This window comes from Martes martes (genome assembly GCF_963455335.1).
Source record: "Martes martes genome assembly, chromosome: 12".
Lineage (NCBI taxonomy): Eukaryota > Metazoa > Chordata > Mammalia > Carnivora > Mustelidae > Martes > Martes martes.
Window position 1 is genome coordinate 82465773 of NC_137900.1, and position 18071 is coordinate 82483843.

General features: G+C 39.6%; 1 protein-coding gene across 1 annotated transcript in view; it reads right to left on the reverse strand.

Moving 5' to 3' along the window:
* The window catches only part of MEGF9 (multiple EGF like domains 9), an 81350-nt gene extending 63940 nt beyond the window's left edge, over positions 1-17410 (reverse strand). Inside the window, exon 1 of the mRNA XM_080820338.1 lies at positions 16692-17410. Within this exon, the coding sequence (XP_080676464.1) occupies positions 16692-17283 (592 nt within the window). The 5' untranslated portion in view covers positions 17284-17410. The remainder of the gene's footprint in view (positions 1-16691) is intronic.
* Between the last annotated feature and the right edge of the window lie 661 nt (positions 17411-18071).

The following is an 18071-nucleotide window of genomic DNA, read 5'->3' on the forward strand; positions in this document are numbered from 1 at the left end:
CTAAAAGGAGTGGTTGGAAGAATATAATAGAGCACAAGAAACTCAATCCACTTTGAGATTTTTATCTTGCCCCAATAGAAACTTGAAAAATAAGACAGATTTGGGTTTAAATCCCAGCTAACCAGTACTTTTCAGCTAGTGACTATTGGGCAAACAACTTAATCTCATTTCAGACACAGGTTCTCTGTAAAACAGGGTAATGCTACTAATTCAGAATTGAAAGGACTAGAGGTAGTGAAGAATTAAACAGATTGAAAGTAGTGAAAGTAAACAGGAATTCAAAGTGTAATAATTAAAAGAAAGGCTAACATGTAGAAGGTCTACTTATGCCAGCATTCTAAGTATTTCACATACTTTAGCACTTAAACCTTATAAGAACGGAGTGAGGTAGGTGCTATTCTTAGGCCCATTTTACAGATGGGGGAATTGAGGCACAGCCCAAGGTCACATAGTAAATGGCAGAGAAAATGATTCAAATCTAGGCAGTCTGGCTCTAGATGATAGTATCACTCATAATAATAATAACTATTATTATTATTAATATTATTCTTAATTTAGCTTGAACACAAGTTCTCTTTTAGCTTGACTTAATTGTCCTTTTGCTCCCTCCAAAAAGCTAACCTCTAAAAGCCACAGAACCCTGGTCTGTAGTACCTCTTCGCTACTCCACTGCCCTTGTACAAATCATCCCATGATTATAGGCCCTCATTTCCTTATTTCTTCAAAGTGAAATATAAACTTCCCTAGGTTATTATGCTTTTTAATATAAGATACAAGACTGTTTGTCCAAAAGCCTTTCTTCCCAGAATACATGCAGTCTCAGGGTTTGGCTGGTTATACAAAAGGGGACAAAAAAAGGGTTTCATGCCAAGCAGGTATGGTACTTTAGGCCCTTTTTGTGGCTGGTGACTATTGTGGTAGGTCTGGGAAAGAATTCCAAATTGCCCTTTTCAGGTCATGCTTCTAAATGGAAGTGGTGATCAGAGACAAATGAGGCCAGTTCTGGCCTCACATCGTATGTGCTCTACTTGGAAATTATGCCAGAGTGCTTTGACTTGGCTATCACATTCAAAGGTCTTTCTGACAGTGTCATTCCCAGAAATGAATAATTTATTATTTAGGGTTATACATTTGTTATATAAACATTTATTGAGGACCTACTACATGCTAGGACTAATCTAGGTTCTGGGGATACAGTGGTTAAAAAAAAGAAAGAGAGAAAGACAAAGACAAAAATCTCTGCCCTATGGAACCTACATTCTGGTGGGTGTGGGCAGGAGGGTTACCCTTCAGATATTTACTGAATACTTGTTATGTGCTGAACACTCTCCTAGGCAGATGCTAGAGAGTACAGACATCAATAAAACAGCCTATAAGCTACTTGAGGACAAGGTATAGAGGAGTCATTTACAAAAACGAGTAATACTTAAAATAAGAATGTTTAAAAAGCACTGGGTGTGGTGGAAAAACAATGAATACTGTTACGCTGAAAAGAAATAAAAAATTTTTTTTAAAAACAATAAAATTTTTTAAAAAATGAAAATAAAAAAAAGCAAGTAATCAAAGATATATATAATATACACTAGACTGTATAAGGTACCATAGTATAGCAGGCCACATGGATGGTGTTTCTCAAGGACAAATACATTTCTCAGGCGAAAGAAAGGGATATGGTAGACATCTGTCATTGTTTCTGGCCGCCTAGTATCATTGTATAATTTCCCACTATTTTAGAATCCGTTCCTATCTAGGGAAAGAAGCCTGGCTCTCCCACCTCAAAGGTTCGTAATGCCAAATGATTGTTTTCCCTGCCCTCCACCCCCACCTGCATCCAGGCCTTGATCAAGTGTCTGAGGCTCCAACAATCCTATCCACCCTCCACTTGGAATGAGCAACTAAAGATTCCAAGGAATGAGCATGAGGCCCCTTCTCTGGTACCAGATGAGATGGTTACAGTATGACAAGTGGCAGCAGTACTTGCTACTACAACATACCCACCGCCTAGTGTTAGTGTCAACGATGCAAACAACAGCATCTAACTCAGTGGTGGTGTCAGTGGCATATTCAGTGGACCTCCCTGGGGCATGATTGAGCATTATCTTCAGTTCCACATCCTGAATTTGGTTCCCCTGGAGATTCTGTGAAATCTTCCACATCCTTTTAATAAATTCCACTTCTGATTAAATCAGCAAGCATTGGATTTTATTGCTTACAATTAAGGCCTTTATTAAAACTGAACAGAAGGAGAATCCAGGCAGAGGGAACAGTATAAGCAAAATAACAAGAGGCCAGTTAGTTAGCTTAGTGATTCAGAGAGAAGGCTCTGAGGCTAGACAGATTTGAATCTGAATCAAGGTTCTATATTTTACTAGCTATGAGCCATTGCTCGGTGTATTTAAACTTTCAAAGCATTGATTCCTGCTTAGTAAAGTGGGGATAGTAGTGTGTATTTCTTAATAGGTTCTTTTGAGAATTAAACAAGGCCTTGATAACTCATTTAAAGCTCTTAGTATCACATACAGAACAAGACCTCCACAGATGATTGCTTTATTAATAATAATGATGATGACAATAAGCATGGTTTTTGGGAGAAAACATAAGCAGTTTTATTCTGCGGGGATTTAAAGCACAAGGAGAGGGGTGGTAGGAAATGAGGACAAAGACAGATTATGGAGAAGTTACAAGTCATAATAAGAAACTTGGGTTATGGCCTGGGACCACTCATGGTAATTAAACAGGAGAATTATACTGAAGTATAAATATCATATTCAATGAACTAGGAGAATGATATAACCAGGTTTGCATTGTATATATATCCTCTACAGCTAGTTGTAGAGCTCAACCTGACCACTGTACTTGTACACTGTAGGATGTAATAATATACATTGCTGTTACGGAGTCTTGATGTCATACAAACGGAAATGATTTCTTTCTGATAAATACAAACTGTCCAAAAGTGTGCATATATATCATTCATCAATATGTCTTACAACTGGATCAGAAGGGGCTGGGTCTATATTTGAAATAATAGCTTCTCCTTTGTCTGATCTGAGAGACAATTAACCTCCAAGTGAGGAGGGAAGTTTATAAAATGGGAAGGAAGAATGCATCCTCAGGTGACCCATAGAACTATGAACCACATTTGCAAGTCTGAGATTCTTCTCTGACTTTTATGTAATCAAATATCACCTGCTATTTTTATAACATTGTTTTGCACTAGGATCTTGACCTAGAGTCCATATTAAGTTAAAGATGAAAGGCTTTATTGTCAAGTCAAGAACAATCAATACTACCATTTTGCAGTATGTGATATATCTTGCCAAATGCTAATAAGCATTACATTGTCTGTATTAGCACTAATCCTTCTGGTGCTGATTAGACAGTCTTACAGTTAGTGTTCAGTTCTGCTTTCCATTTATTATGGTTGTCTACCTGTTTATTCTCACCTAATTTCCACCATTATTTCCTCTCCCCACCCTTACTCCACACCCATATCTACCTCCAAGAAACACTCTTTGATCTAATTTTGATTTTCCCAGTAGCTAATAAAATCAAACCAGAGTCACTATGCAATTCAAAATGAGTGCTGACAAGACAATATATGCGCTTGCTGGGGGATGCTAGGGAAGGTGACAAAACAGAACCCAAAATGTGTTCTGTACCCACTGAATGCTTTATTTCATTTCTGCTACTCCCATCTGCTTTGGCAATGCAGCATAGTCTAGTCAAAAGAAAAAAGCACAGACTTTTAAGTCAAACAGAGCTGGGTTTGAATTCTAGGTCAACACTCAGGAACCCTATTAGGTTGGCACTGTCATACTCATGTTACAGACGATGATAGAGAAGCCCAGAAAGATTAAGTGACTTGCACTGTGTATATGCATGTTGTATTTGCCATACTTTCAAAAATATCAATGTGAAACCAATATAAAATTGAGTGGTCTTGTCTTTCTATAGGCCCCAGTCTGATTTTCACTTTACTGGGTCATTTGTGACTAGGGATGAATACGTACAAAAGATCCCAGAGGATTAAACATCTGTCAGAACTGGACAATGGCTGTTTCAGGGATTCCCTAGAGTCCCATCTTTGCATTTGCTTTTTGAAAAAGGCTTCCATTCAGTTCAGTTCTGAGCAGTACCATTACTGTGTATCTGGCAACATGGCACAGGATAATTCTGGCTTGATCTAGGCCACTCTGACAGGACAGGAGGTAGCCTTTTGTATCAAGCAAAAGGTCCTACCTATACCTTAGAACCACTTGTTAGAAAAGGTTGATCTGTGACAATGTGCAACTCTTCCTGATTACCAATGTCTTGCCAGCCTATAGACCATGTTAGAGAAGTCAGTAAATGTATTAATCTAGAATTGACAAAGTTCTCACTGCTGTTTTTTAAATGCTGTGAATAGATAATAAAAACAATATTAATAATAATAATAATGATAATAGTTAACTTTGAGTGTTTACTATGTGCTGATTATTAAGCACTACTAAATCAAGGGGTTTTTTTTTACATGCATTAATTTAATCCTCTCTCAATAACACTGTAGTTCATTATTATTTTGATTTAAAAGTTGTAGCCTTTTCGGGGCACCTGGGTTAAAGCCTCTGCCTTCGGCTCAGGTCATGGTCTCAGGGTCCTGGGATCGAGTCCCGCATCGGGCCCTCTGCTCAGCAGGGAGCCTGCTTCCTCCCTCTCTCTCTGCCTACTTGTGATCTCTCTGTCAAATAAATAAATAAAATCTTAAAAAAAAAAGTTATAGCCTTTTCTTCACAACATTCAGAGAACAGAGATCATTATGTGAGGTAAATACCAGTTTCCTGGAGGCCAGAGCCATTTTTCTGGCATGTTCTCTAACACAGCACCCAGGCCTTTTTTTGGCAACATCTGAGCCAGGCAGATGGGCACTTTGACTTCCCTCATCATAGAATTGAAAATATCAAATGCCTGGCATGGTTCCAGACTGCTTTGGGCTTTTGAGGGCCACTTGAACCCAAGAAAAATCATGCTTGTGTTGGAACAGACACATGAGAAGTAGTTGTTAGTTTGGTTCTGACAAGGAGTACCAAGTCTCAAGCAGAGCATCATATGGAAACTAACATCTCCATTCAAAACAGAGTCACATTCTTTTTGGTGATATGACAAATAATTTAAATGTGGTAAATTCTTTCCCATTTTAATCTGTGATGTTCTTGACTTCAGAAGAGTGCTAAACCCAACTCGCACATCTGTTTTCATAAAAAAATAAGTGATCTCATTTGTGAGATCCATTTGTGAGAAATGGAGCAATGTATGCAGTAATTAAATATTAAACTCAGTCAATGATAAAAAGCTTTATGGTTATTTTTTCTGTAGCTATTGTATTGTATAGTATTGTATTGTAGTTATTTTTTCTGTAACTTGGCATTTAGAATTTGATCACTCAGATTACAGTAATATCACCAATACTGCTACTCTCAACTTTGTTTGAAAGATGTCCCATTTTAAAAAGTTAAAATATTTGCACTAATTTTATTGTATTTATTATAAATATTTACTGTTTAAGAGCAGAATCAGAGTAATACATCCACATAGAATTATCTCAATGGCAGAGAAGGGGATAAAGTCAATAAGATGTAAAAAAAATTCCATAGTTACCCTTAAAATGTTAACTTTCTAGTTATCTGGGTTCATTTTTGTTTTTACACTTCTTTATATTTTCTAAAATGAACATATATTATTTCTATAATCATAAAGATGGTTAAGTGAATCCCTTCTAAACAGCTCAGCGAAAAGTGATACTAAAGATCTTCAAAAGAACAACTTATTTTATGTTTAATATGAGATAAAGATTGTGTTATGTTCTCAAGGTAGTATGCCAAGAAAAATAATACCAAAGTATACCAAACTTTGGAAAATACCATTACGGTCTATAAATTATACAAATATGTTAATTACAAAACAGTATAAAATATATTTTATGTAAAGAAGCCACATATAAATGCATCTGTTTATTTCTTTTTTCTTTTTAGTCAAAACCTATCTTGTCCACATTATATTATAAGCTATGAACCATGTAATCAGGAAAGAAAACCAGAAAACAGGTTGAATTCTATAAAGCCACTGCACTTGAAAAAAGCCCACAGTAATTTGCATGTGAGACTCTTCAAAAACCTTGGAAGACTGGAAGTAAGGAATAAGTTTCATTTTAGAGCTAGAGAAACTAAGTAACAGAGCCATTAAAAAAAAATGTATAAAGGAACATACAAAGTGAACAGAAAGGCAGACTGGGATTTAGTTCTGACTGCTATTCTACTGATTAGCTAAACCATTTAGCCCTGCCTTTGTGGACAAGTTGAAGCAACAAACTAACTTAGAAACTAAAACCAGTTGAACAGGATAGGTTTGCAGGCAATACACCAACAATTCAGTATAATAATACCCAACAGCTAGATTGCTTTGTGTTTTGGGTACACTTTATAACTATTCATTAACCCACACAACATCAATGGATGGTAGGGCTATATTCTTAATGCAGTTCATACAGAATAAATAAGTAAAAACATACTGTAGGATTATAATGACTGTAAAATCAAATGAGAAAACTACAGCAGAAAAAGTCCAATGCTTTCCTCTAATCAAACTTCAATCCACAAATAAAACAGGATAAGTTTGTTGAAATACCAAGCATCCCTTCTTTTTCCTTATTATTTCCATTAACGCTTCCCAAACTGAATATACCATCCCAAAAATGATAGATGAGACTGAAGAGAACCTAAAAGCTACTCAGTTCATCCAATCTCCTTCAGAGACAACAACATCTAAACTTTCTCTGGAGTATTTTTTAAGGATTACACTTTTAAAAATCATTTTCAAAATTAAAAGGATCAGAGAATATGATGTTCTCCTTATAATTAACCATGTTACTCGTAATTTCTTGGTTTTGCAAGTAAAAGTAAAGTGAAAAAAAGTAAAAAGTACTTTAAAAAAAAGTAAAAGCACTCAATTTTTAAAAATAAATAATAAAAGTCTAGTAAGATTCCTGGTAATATGCCAGTTTCTAGGATGCATCTAAGACTGAAACAAAAGTTACAAAAATGAGTTATCTAAAGAGTCTACAATTTACTAAGCAAGGTTATTTAACATTCTACAGCCAGGTTGAAAACATTCCTACTCCTATCATTTTCCTTATGACTAGGCAGAATACATTCCTTTTTCTAATTGAATAAATTTCCCCTTCCCTCAGAGCTTAGCTGTCTCCCTGGCAAGTATATCATATAGAACAGCTGTTATATTACCAGTATAAAAGCAATCCCTTCTGATCTAATTGCAAAACATATGGACAGAATGAAACCAAACTTTTGGGGGCTCTGTATCTTTAAAGGAAGAAATAATCAAAGCTCTTCTATTGGTAAGAGCTGTGAACAATGTTATGAATTCAAATTTTGCACAATTTAAACAAGATACACTTCACTAAACTACTAATTAATTTGAAGTGTATGCATGTCTTACATCCCCCAAACAGAATAAGATGGATAAAGAACGAGCTCCGTTTTCAGCCTTTGCTAAGATCTCAGTTAAATATCCCCTAGAGGTATCAAATTGTAGATATGTTGATCCTACCCTATGTTTAAGATTTGTCAGTCCTCAGGAATAGTTTCCTTTCTTGGGTATTGTCTTCACTAATCTATTTTATTCAGAACCACAACTCAAGGAGAACAAGTATCTCTGATGCAGATCAAAATTGCTGAGTCAATGTCAAGAATTAAAAATTAAACTAGCCCTGATGATATCACCTGACTTAATCTCACGTAAATAAAAGCTTGTCATAACTTTTTATTCATTTTTTCCATTTTATTCATTTTATGTCTATAAAATTAAAATTGGATATATTCATTGAAAAAAAAAGCCCTTGGAAAATTCAGAAAAACACAATTTAAATGACCCATAATCCCATTACTCAGCTTTAGCCACTTCACATTTTGGTGTATTTCTCTTTTCCTACGTATATTGCTACTAAACATAATGTAAGCATTTTAATGGCTGCATAATAGTTCAGAGATTACCATAATTTCTTTATCACAGAAGTTTAGAAGAATTCCTATTTCAAAAATCTTTACTGAAAGAACAAAACCAGTATGTAAACCAAATGAGTGGAACTGATTCAAGTGTGAACAATGATGTAGGAGTGAGAGGTGAGGGTTGGGAGGAAGGCCCAGAAGTAGACCCACTTGGTCTCCTCAGTCCCTATACTGGGTCCCAAACACATTTGAGGAAACGCAGGTCCCCCCAAACAATACAGTTTAAAAACCACAAATCTAATCTACCTCTCTCATTTTACAGAAGAAAGTTCTTGCCCAAGATCACAGAACGGGTTACAGACAAACGCTCAACTTCTCCAACTTAGTTAGCTACTCTCTCTACAAAAGTCTTCAGATGTTCATTTGCCTACTGCTGTTCTTCCTTCACTAAGATAAATAGAAGGAACAAACTTAGGTAACAAAAACTGAGTAATTAATCTAATTTGCTAGATCTCAAAGAACTCCACTTACCCTAAGTAAGTTTCATACTTTTTCTGTGAATGAAGGATAAAAGGACAAAAGTTCATTTCTAAACTGAAGAAAAAGACCATGAGATTACATTATTTTCCCCAAGAATACACTGCTGAGTATAGTATAGCAACAAACCATTCCCTCTTCTTCACTCATTCAATCATTAAATATTTATTGAGACTGTTTGGGGCTGGACACTGGGAACATAATTGTGAACAAAACAAACAGAAATCCCTGGCCTCATGGACTTTATAAGCCTCATTTGTTTGAATAAGCTACTTTAACCCTCTGAATCTCTATATTTGCCATCCAGAAAGTAAGGATAATAATACTGAACTACTGCTTTGTTGAAGAGTTAAATGACATGATGTATGGGGAAACAATTCTGATAGGTAGCTAGACATATAATAATATGCGCTCAGTTAACATTAGTTACTATTCCAGCCAAAGTGTCAAATATCAGAAAGTGAGAAGTGAGAGTATCAAGTCTCTGCGCTACTAACACAAATCAGTATTTGAGGCAATACACCTGAAATAGTATATTAAGATAATTCCAAACAGATTTCTACACTAGAAAGAAAGTAAACAATATATCAATCTGAAAAAAAAAAAAAAAAAAGGATATTTACATGAGCCCTCCCATCAAGTACTGTAGTTCACCTTGTCATCTACATCACACTTGTTTTCAATAACTAGTGGGCTCTTTCCTTAACAGTCAACCCCACAGAGTGTCTGGCAAAGAAAATATAAAGAAATCCTCAGGGGCACCTGGGTGGCTCTGTTGGTTAAGCCACTGCCTTCGGCTCAGGTCATGATCCTGGAGTCCCAGGATCATGTCCCTCATCGGGCTCCCTACAGGGAGCCTGCTTCTTCCCCTGACCCTCCCTCCCTCTCATGCTCTCTCTCATCTTCTCTCTCTCTCTCTCTCTGAAATAAATATAAATCTAAAAAAAAAAAAAAAAAAGGAAGACGAAAGAAAGAAATCCTCATCTTCACATACCATTTTTCCATCCTGTAATTATGGGCAGCAAATCAGTCAAAGATTTATATTCAACAGAGTAAACCTAAAAGACAACAGTTTGAAATACAAAATATCAAATGTGAAGTGCACAAAAACCTGTAAAGGTTTGGTCAATATTCACCAATTATAGTGAATATTATAACAGAGGAAAGAAATTAAGCTTTATTCAACATATAATGCCCAGAACGCAACAAAACATGAATGTATTGGATACTCTAAGAACACCTTGTAAACTGTAAAGTACTGCATATTTGTTAATTATTAGAAGCATTCTGTTCACTATTAACTTTAATTAGATTTCTACAAAGGAAATTCTGTCATTCAATAGATCAAACATTTGTTTCTCAACCAAATTAATCCTTTTATATTTATATGCAGCTCAAATCCACCTACCCAATAGAACAACTTATACTATTTGTAAACAGAAAAATACATTTCCTACTTATTCAAAGTATTTAATTTTTTTGAAGCAGATAATTTCTGTTGTGACAGGGTTGTTGGTTATTTTTTCTGTATTATTCCTTGGGAGAAGAAAGACAGACAGACAAAAATCTGGGCAATAAAAAAAGAGCCCAGAATGAAAAGAAAAAACTTTTCTCTCATTATTTTCATACAAATAATTGATATCATGCCCTGAAAACTATATAAACTATGACACTTTCTTCTCAAATGGGCTTAATAATCTAAATTAAATAGACTAAAAGCAAATCCATAGGAAAAAAGTCAAAGTCACAGAGAAAGACAGACAGGTTTTGTTCAAAGTGCAAAGTGTTCAACCCCAATCACCCTGTTACCAGGCCATCTTCAAGGACATCTTTTGTTCCTCCAGAAAGACTTCTTGGAAGAATTGGGCTTTGAGGAGGCACTGAAGGAGGACAAAGTGGTAAATTGTTAAACAGAGAGGATAATTTGATTCCTTAAGGAACATGAAAGAACGGATGGGGCTAAGAATAAAAGACAAGAGTGAGAGGGACATATAGAGGAATTTGAAGTGAAAAAATGAGCAAGGAGAACAGAGGAAAGATTTTGGTTTTTTTGTTTTTGTTTTCTGTTTTCTTAATGAGGGAAAAATAATGGGGAAAGGTTTTTTGGTGTTTTGTTTTGTTTGCGATAGTACTTATCTGTGAAACAGTAGCATAACCAGAGGGATTATTTTGACACAAGTTTATCATCCGGACTTAGAGGAGACATTTACGAGGATAATTTTTTTTGAATAAACCTTTACTGTGATCAAAACACATATGTGTCCAAACATTATCTTTTTCATCACAATTTTTAAAAATCTCCCTTCAAAGTTACTAGTGTAGTCGGGTAGTTGTTTCCGGTGAAAAACAGATAAACCAAAATACGTACTTGAAAAAGACTAAGTGACCACAGAAGAGGTGCCTGTAACATAATCTCAACATTAGTAATAAAGATTTTTACATCACATCTATAGTAAATAAACAAAAATCAAGATCAAGGCAAAAAGCATGAATTAAAGCTCTTTATAACTAAAAATATCTAACACTGTCTTTCAGCTAACCAAGATCTTATATTTCTATTCTCCTCTGATCTATTAAGTGCCCTAGAGCAGTAATCTCTCTACCCATGATTTACCCATCAATAAAAACAGTACTGTGATACTTTTCTTCCATTCTTTTTATATGGGTGCCAGAATGTCTGGAAGTTAATATGTACATGTTTAGAAATGCTGAGATGAAAAGTAATGCACACTTTATTTTTATGGGTCTTTAAAAAAAAATCAAAATAAAAAGACCTGGTCAGATTATTTCAATGTGTACATTTTCAATTAGCCAGAAGGCTTCCTGGGGTGGTAATTCAGAAGACTGGAAACTAATGTTATGGAGTTTAACTATGCTATTCCAAAAATAAATCAGACTAAGGAATTTCTACAGAAAGCTAGGCACTTAAGCCAGGAATAAGATACAGTAAATTTGAGAAGTCCCTGGGCCTGGCCCTAAAAAGACTACAGACAAACTTCTCTATCACAGACCATATTAAAATCGAATCAAAGGAAGAATTAGAACTACAATTTAAAATCACAGTTGTAAAACACCGTAAAACAGAAAATTTAAGGAGGTGAATGAATAGCATACAGTGGAGTGAAGAGAGTAAATGCCAGTAGAACACTAGACATTGTCTCAGATTGGTATCCAAGGACCAATAATTTTTAGCAGACCAGTTTCCTTCTCTTCTCTTCTATGTAACTATTTCCTTAAATGCCAATAATGGGGATTCTAGAACCAGAATGACTACGTTTGAATCTAGGTTCTGCCATAGCTGGGCTTCTGTGAGCCCCAGTTTCTTTATTTATGAGGATAATAATAGTATCTAACTCATTGTACCTAACTGTTGTGAAGATTAAATAAGTTGGTATGTATAAGGTGCTCAGAACACGGCCTGAAACATAGTAAGTACGATATGTGTTTGCAATTACTGTTATAGTGGTCCATAAGTCCTCAGACCCGAGGCCAAGTATCAGAAGATCCAAAAACCAAAATTCTTTCTGTAACTCATTTGGCAGCAAAACCTGACCCAAACACATGCAAGGCTATTTACAGTCTTTATTTATCCCACTCACTGTAAATATACATGCTGCAAATTTTCTTTTCTTTTCTTTTCTTTTGCTGCAAATATTTTGCTACAAATTTATTTTGCTGCAAATATCTTCATGTATTTGATCATAGGATGCTGCCCCAGACTTCACTGGGGTACATTTATTAACTTCCTAAAATCCAGGGGAAAAAAATTAAAATTCTGAAACACATCCAGCCCCACAGGTTTTGGATAAAAGATAGTGGACCTACATTACCTCTGGGGCCTGAACAATTTCTATGTCCCTAAAACAAATGGTATCTTCCTAAATAAACACAAGCAAATGATGCTCCATACCTACAGCAAATTTTTTTGGATTTTAGGAGGAAGAAAATTTTAGGAGGAAGAAAACATTACCCCGTATAGTTAGGAGGGCCCTGCATTCCCAGAATGTTCCTCTCAAACAAAATCCATTCGTGATATTTTATTTACATGTCATACCAGTCAGAAAAGCTCTTGAAAAGCTCTAAATTCTAAGGCTTGCTTAAACAAAGCTTATTCTCTTAACTTAGACCATAAATAAATGATTAAGGCTCTTTGGGGGCAATAATGTGCCCTGAATCATGCATACCAAATCATCACAGAACTTTAAAGCTAGAAGAGACCCTTGAGAACTAAACTATTACGCCTTCCCTCCCAAACTATTTTATAATCTATAAATTTGCTCTCCCCTGTGAGGTAAGAATAACCTGCTCTAACTTGTCCTTAGACTCTGTCTATAGGAACACCCTGTAGGTGAATGTGGATAAACTGGGTGGGGTACACTAACAGACTTGGGATCTAAAAGGATGGCTTGAATCAAACACAATACATCTACATGTCTGGCAAACGTCTCAGTTCATACTTAAGAAAATAACAAGAATTTCCCAGCCCGGAATGAAGAAACAGTCATCTAGTACATGTTTTGTTTTGTTTAAAAAAAAAAAATTGGCTTAGCTATCTTAATGGACTCAATGAGTCAACAACATAATGTGGCTGCTCCAAAATGCTACTGTGATTAGGAACTAACTACATCAACAGTAGTTTAGCATCCAGAAGGAACGAGGTAACTGCCCTCTCTACTGCAAGCTAGTTAGAGCATATCTGGAGTATTATGTTCAGCTCGGTGCTCCACGCTTTGGGAGAGACGCAGAAAGATGAGGACAGTGAGGGAATGTGAAACCATGTCACATGAAGAACAGTTGAGGGAGCTAAAGTTATTTAGTCCAGACTCTGAGACAACGTGTTCACTATCCCCAAGCCCCTGAAGAACTGTCATGGCACAGAGAGAGACAGAGAGAGCAGACTTGCTCTGCATGGCTCCAAAAGACAGAACCAGAACCAACTGGTGTTAACAACAGAGAGAAAGATTTCAGCTAACTCTTGGAAGTACTTCTTAAAATGTAGAGCCACGCTAAGAGGTAGTGGCTTCTAAAGTCCTATCTAACCCTAAAGGTCCATAGTTTAAAAAATCAGACACTTGTCATCACCTTAATCTCTTACTGCTGGTAATCACCATCCTCTGGCATCACAGCCTCTCCCTTAACTCTTCTTAAAATGTCCTACTCAGCCAACCAATCAGCCAAATGTTTTGCGAAGCCTGTGGGAGGAAAATGCCTGTTTGCTGGGCAATTAGTTTCAGTTTGCAGATCAGTGTCCTTATAAACAAAAGAGGGCCCTAGCTGAGGGGCAGGCAAGAGCTTTCAGCTAGACCGCTATGAAAGAAATTCTTATGAAATCAAAGAGCAGGTAGAAGACCCATCTAATCACATAATATATTATCAGTGGCATTCAGTCCTTACAGGAACACTAAAATAAAATACCCAGTACAATCATCTTCCCAAATGCCAGAGAATCCAGCTCTGCAAATCAAACGAGGTATCTCAAGATCAGTTAGAAGCTTTCCTTCTGTCAAAGAGATGTGTGTACTGTTTGAAGTAGACTAGAACCCATGCTCAGATAAAAAGGTCATCCTTGATTGCATCACACTGTAAAGACAAAACTACGTATCAACAGGCCCACAAAGTTCAGTTCAGCTGCTGAGAACTGGTCATAGGTAATCCATAGTGCATTCACACCAAAAAAGTAAGAACTGTGTTATATTTAAGACACAGAAGAGTTACCGAAGTTGGACAGCCTTCTAAAACTTTTGTCACCCAAAGACCATGATAGACATCAGTCTATGTCAGCCCATGGAAGTTACTAGAGCCTTGAACAGTTCGGATGGCTCTTGTTACTCAATCCAGCTTTACTTCACTTGAAATTGGATTCTCTGAAACTCCAGCTGAAGTATTGGAGAATATGAACATGATGGACTTAACAAGAACACATTCTTCCCTGTGCTTTTTAAACTGAACCTCAGAAGCAATCTAAATGTCCATAAGTAAAGGATTGCTTTTAAAAATTATTTTATGCTTATACCAAAAAATGCAACTGTTAAGAAGAATAAGGTAGGTCTTAAGTATGGACATGGAAAAAAATTCACAATATATAGTTAAGTGAATACAGCAAGCTGTAAAAACAGTATGTGTAAAATTATTTTGAGTTTTTAAAACTATTTTTAAAAACCATCTGTGTATGTATGTTCATATATGCCCAGAAAAACGTCTGAAAAGAGATCTAACTGTTAACAGTAGTAACCTCTAGGGACTGACTAGAACTAGGAAGCAGTAAAGGAGTGACTTTCACTTTTTCCTTTGTAGACTTCTGGTTGTTTGTATTTTTTGGAAGTAAAGGTTAACTTAGTGACTTAAAAATAACAATACAAAAATAATAAAGGTAAAATAACATCAATTATACAGACTTATTTATCATATACTAACCACTCAAAATAAGTAATCTTGCTACTAAAATTCTACTGTGTGCTTCAAGCTCTGGAAAATCTAATTCATCCTTTTTCTATTATATTTTACTACAACAACAAAAAAATCATCACAGTACTACTAGGTTTCTCAAAAAAAAAAATTGTAGTCATAAGGATAACTAACACACACATGGTGCTTACTCTGTACAAGGAACTGTTCTAAGCACCATAAATGTATTAACTTAGTTAATCTTCACAGCAATCCTATGAAGTACTATTATTATCTTCATTTCACAGTTGAAGAGAGGTTCAGTGACCTGACCAAGATTACATGGTTAATAAGGGGCAGAGCTAGGATTCAAACCTAAAAATGGACTCCAGAGTCCATACTCTGAACCACTGTACTTCCTGTCTCTTAGTAATATGTCAATCTCTCTATACAAGAGCCAAAAAAGGTTACAGTCAAAATCCAGCTAGTTAATATACTCCTTCAAGCTAGAAGAGATGCCAACTTAGCTTTTTATGGTTGAATAATCTGCATTCCTACTGATGTCAATGCCACGCTCCAACCCAAGATTCAAGACGGTATTAAGACTCATAATCATGTGGGAAAACTCTGTTCAAATTCAATTATAGTCCAAAGTCCATACCTGACTCTACGGCAAATCACTGAGCCTAAGAATTAGGTCAGAGATCCATTACTGTAAGTACAGCTTGGCAAATAGTTTGGACAAATCTCCACCCCAACATAGGCAAAGGAATTCAGCAACTCTTGTCTGATGTCTTGACAAGGTAGTTTTTATTTGTTTAGTTCCAGGCCCACTTTAGATTAAAAAGAGACAAGAAAAGGAGTTGTCTTTAACTCTGCTTGAAGACTTCAGTCAGCAGGAAGAAGGGCCTGTTTTCTATGCGGACTCAAAACAGATACTGGCATTTATCAGCATCCTCCAAACTGAACATTCTAACTTAAGGGGGAAAAAAAATGGGCGTCCCTACTTCAATTGTGTATTTGTCCAAACATATTGACCTTGTAATTGAGGAAGAAAAAATGGTGCAAGGAAGGGATTTAACCTAATTTATAGGCATGCTCAACCTAGATACACACCTGTCCCAAATGACCTACTGAATCCACTTATTTGCAAGGAAAACATGGATTACAATGTCTTCCCCCCGCCCCCGGAGTGGTCTGTCCAACTGTGGTAAACAAATTCCTCAGTATCTCTTCCACCTGTCACATGCACATTATACATATATGCACTGTGTATACATACGTACACACATTATACACACACACAAGGACGAATGAACAAGCACACGGAGGGTTCGGAAGGAATCCCTTCTACTCAGTTTTTGACCCATTTGTTGAAGGAGGTACTGTTCTGGCTTTCAAACTTCCCGAAATAACCCAGGCGGAGAGGCAGGGTGAATGAACCGAACCCAAAAGTTTGCGCCCATGCAGGGTCTCTGACAAAGGCCAGAAAGCCCGGTTTGGAAGGAGACGCGATGCCTTCCACACCGCAGCCGCCCCCCTCCCGGGGAAGCCCAGCCCCGTGGGGGGGACAAAAGACTTTCCAGATTGGGGAGGGGGAGGCGTTCGAGCTGGAGCTCGAACCTCCCCCTTGGGAGTCCAAATCCGGGGAAACTTTGGGGTGAGGAATGATCAATTCCGGGCACCAGCCCAACCCTGGAGGCCCGGGGCTGGGATGAGGGTGGGCAGTCGCGCGGCGGGGTGCAGCGGGCGAGGGGCGCGGGGACTCACCTGGGGGAGGGGCGGAGGGGGCCTCGGTGGCAGGTGGGGTGGGCGGGACGCTGCTGCCGCCCGGGAGCTCGGGGGTCGGGCTCAGCCGAGTGGTGGGCGCCGGGATGGTGGTCGCAACGGGGGTGGTCGGCGCCGGGCCAGCGCTCGTCCAGAGGGTGGTCGGCGCGGGTCTGGTTGTCGCGCGAGGGGTGGTCGGAGTACGGTCCACCGCCGGAGGGGCGGTCGGCGAGGGGCTGAGCGGCGCCTGGAAGGTGGTCGAGGCGGGTCCGGCCGTCGCCCGAGGAGGGGTGGTCTCCGGGGACTGGGCTGAAGAGGACGCCGCCAGAGGCTGGTGGACCGTAGTGCGCGGCGCTCCGGTCCTCGGGGCCTGGGCCGTGGGAGTCGTCGCCTTAGAGAAAGGGCGACTGGGCTCGCCCCGTAGCCCCGGGCCCGGAGACGCGTCCACCTGCCCCGCGGCCCCGCCGCCACCGGTGACATTCCCCGCCGAGGTTGTTGAGGCGGCGGCGGCGGCGGCGGCGGCGGCCCAGCACAACAGGGCGAGGACGCCCAGGCTCGGCAGGCTCCTCATGGCGCGCTCGGCTCCGCCATTCATTCATTCAGTCATTCAGTCGGTCGGTCAGGCATCTTCTCCTCCCTGCACTCGGACCAGGGAAGCCGCCGCAGCCGCCACCGCCACCGGGCGCACCATCGCCACCTCCCTCTGACAGGCGGCCGGCCCCGCGGGCGGGCCCCAGCGCGGAGGGAGCGACCCGGCCGAGCGCGGACAGCCCGCCCTCCCCGATTGGCAGCCTCGTCGACCTATGGAAGGCCACGCTGGCCCACGTGACCCGCCCGCTTCCCGGCCTCTTTGTAGCCCCTCGGGCCAATCAGAGGGCGTCGAGGGGAGGGGGCGGTGTTAAGGCGGGAGGAGGGTGGTACGAGCCCCTCTCCAGCCCTTCGGGCTCGCGGCAGCCCCGGCTTTGTCTGCCCGAGGAGCGGGGCGCGGGCCGCGGGCATCGGGCGACGCGGAGCAGACAAAGGACGCGCCCCGCGCGGCAAACGCCGGGGCCAAGTCGTCTGCTCCACTGGGCGGCGAGGGCGACCCGGGGCGGGGAATCCAATCTCGGGAGCTTCCCCGCCCTCTTGAACAATGGGGCGCCGGCGCCGCACCCGGGGTCGGGTGGAGACTGGGCTGGAACCCCCACAATGGGCGAGGGCGGCAGCAGCGAGGATATAGAGCTCAGCATTGCTTGTGCTGCCCGAGAACGCCCGGCCTCGGCCCTGCGAGGTCCGCCCTGCCGTTCCCATTTCAGGGATGGGGAAACTGAGGCCCATGCTGAGGGCCCCACTGAGCCAAGACCCACGCCCGGACCAGACACCTGCTGTGGGCCCCGGCGCCGT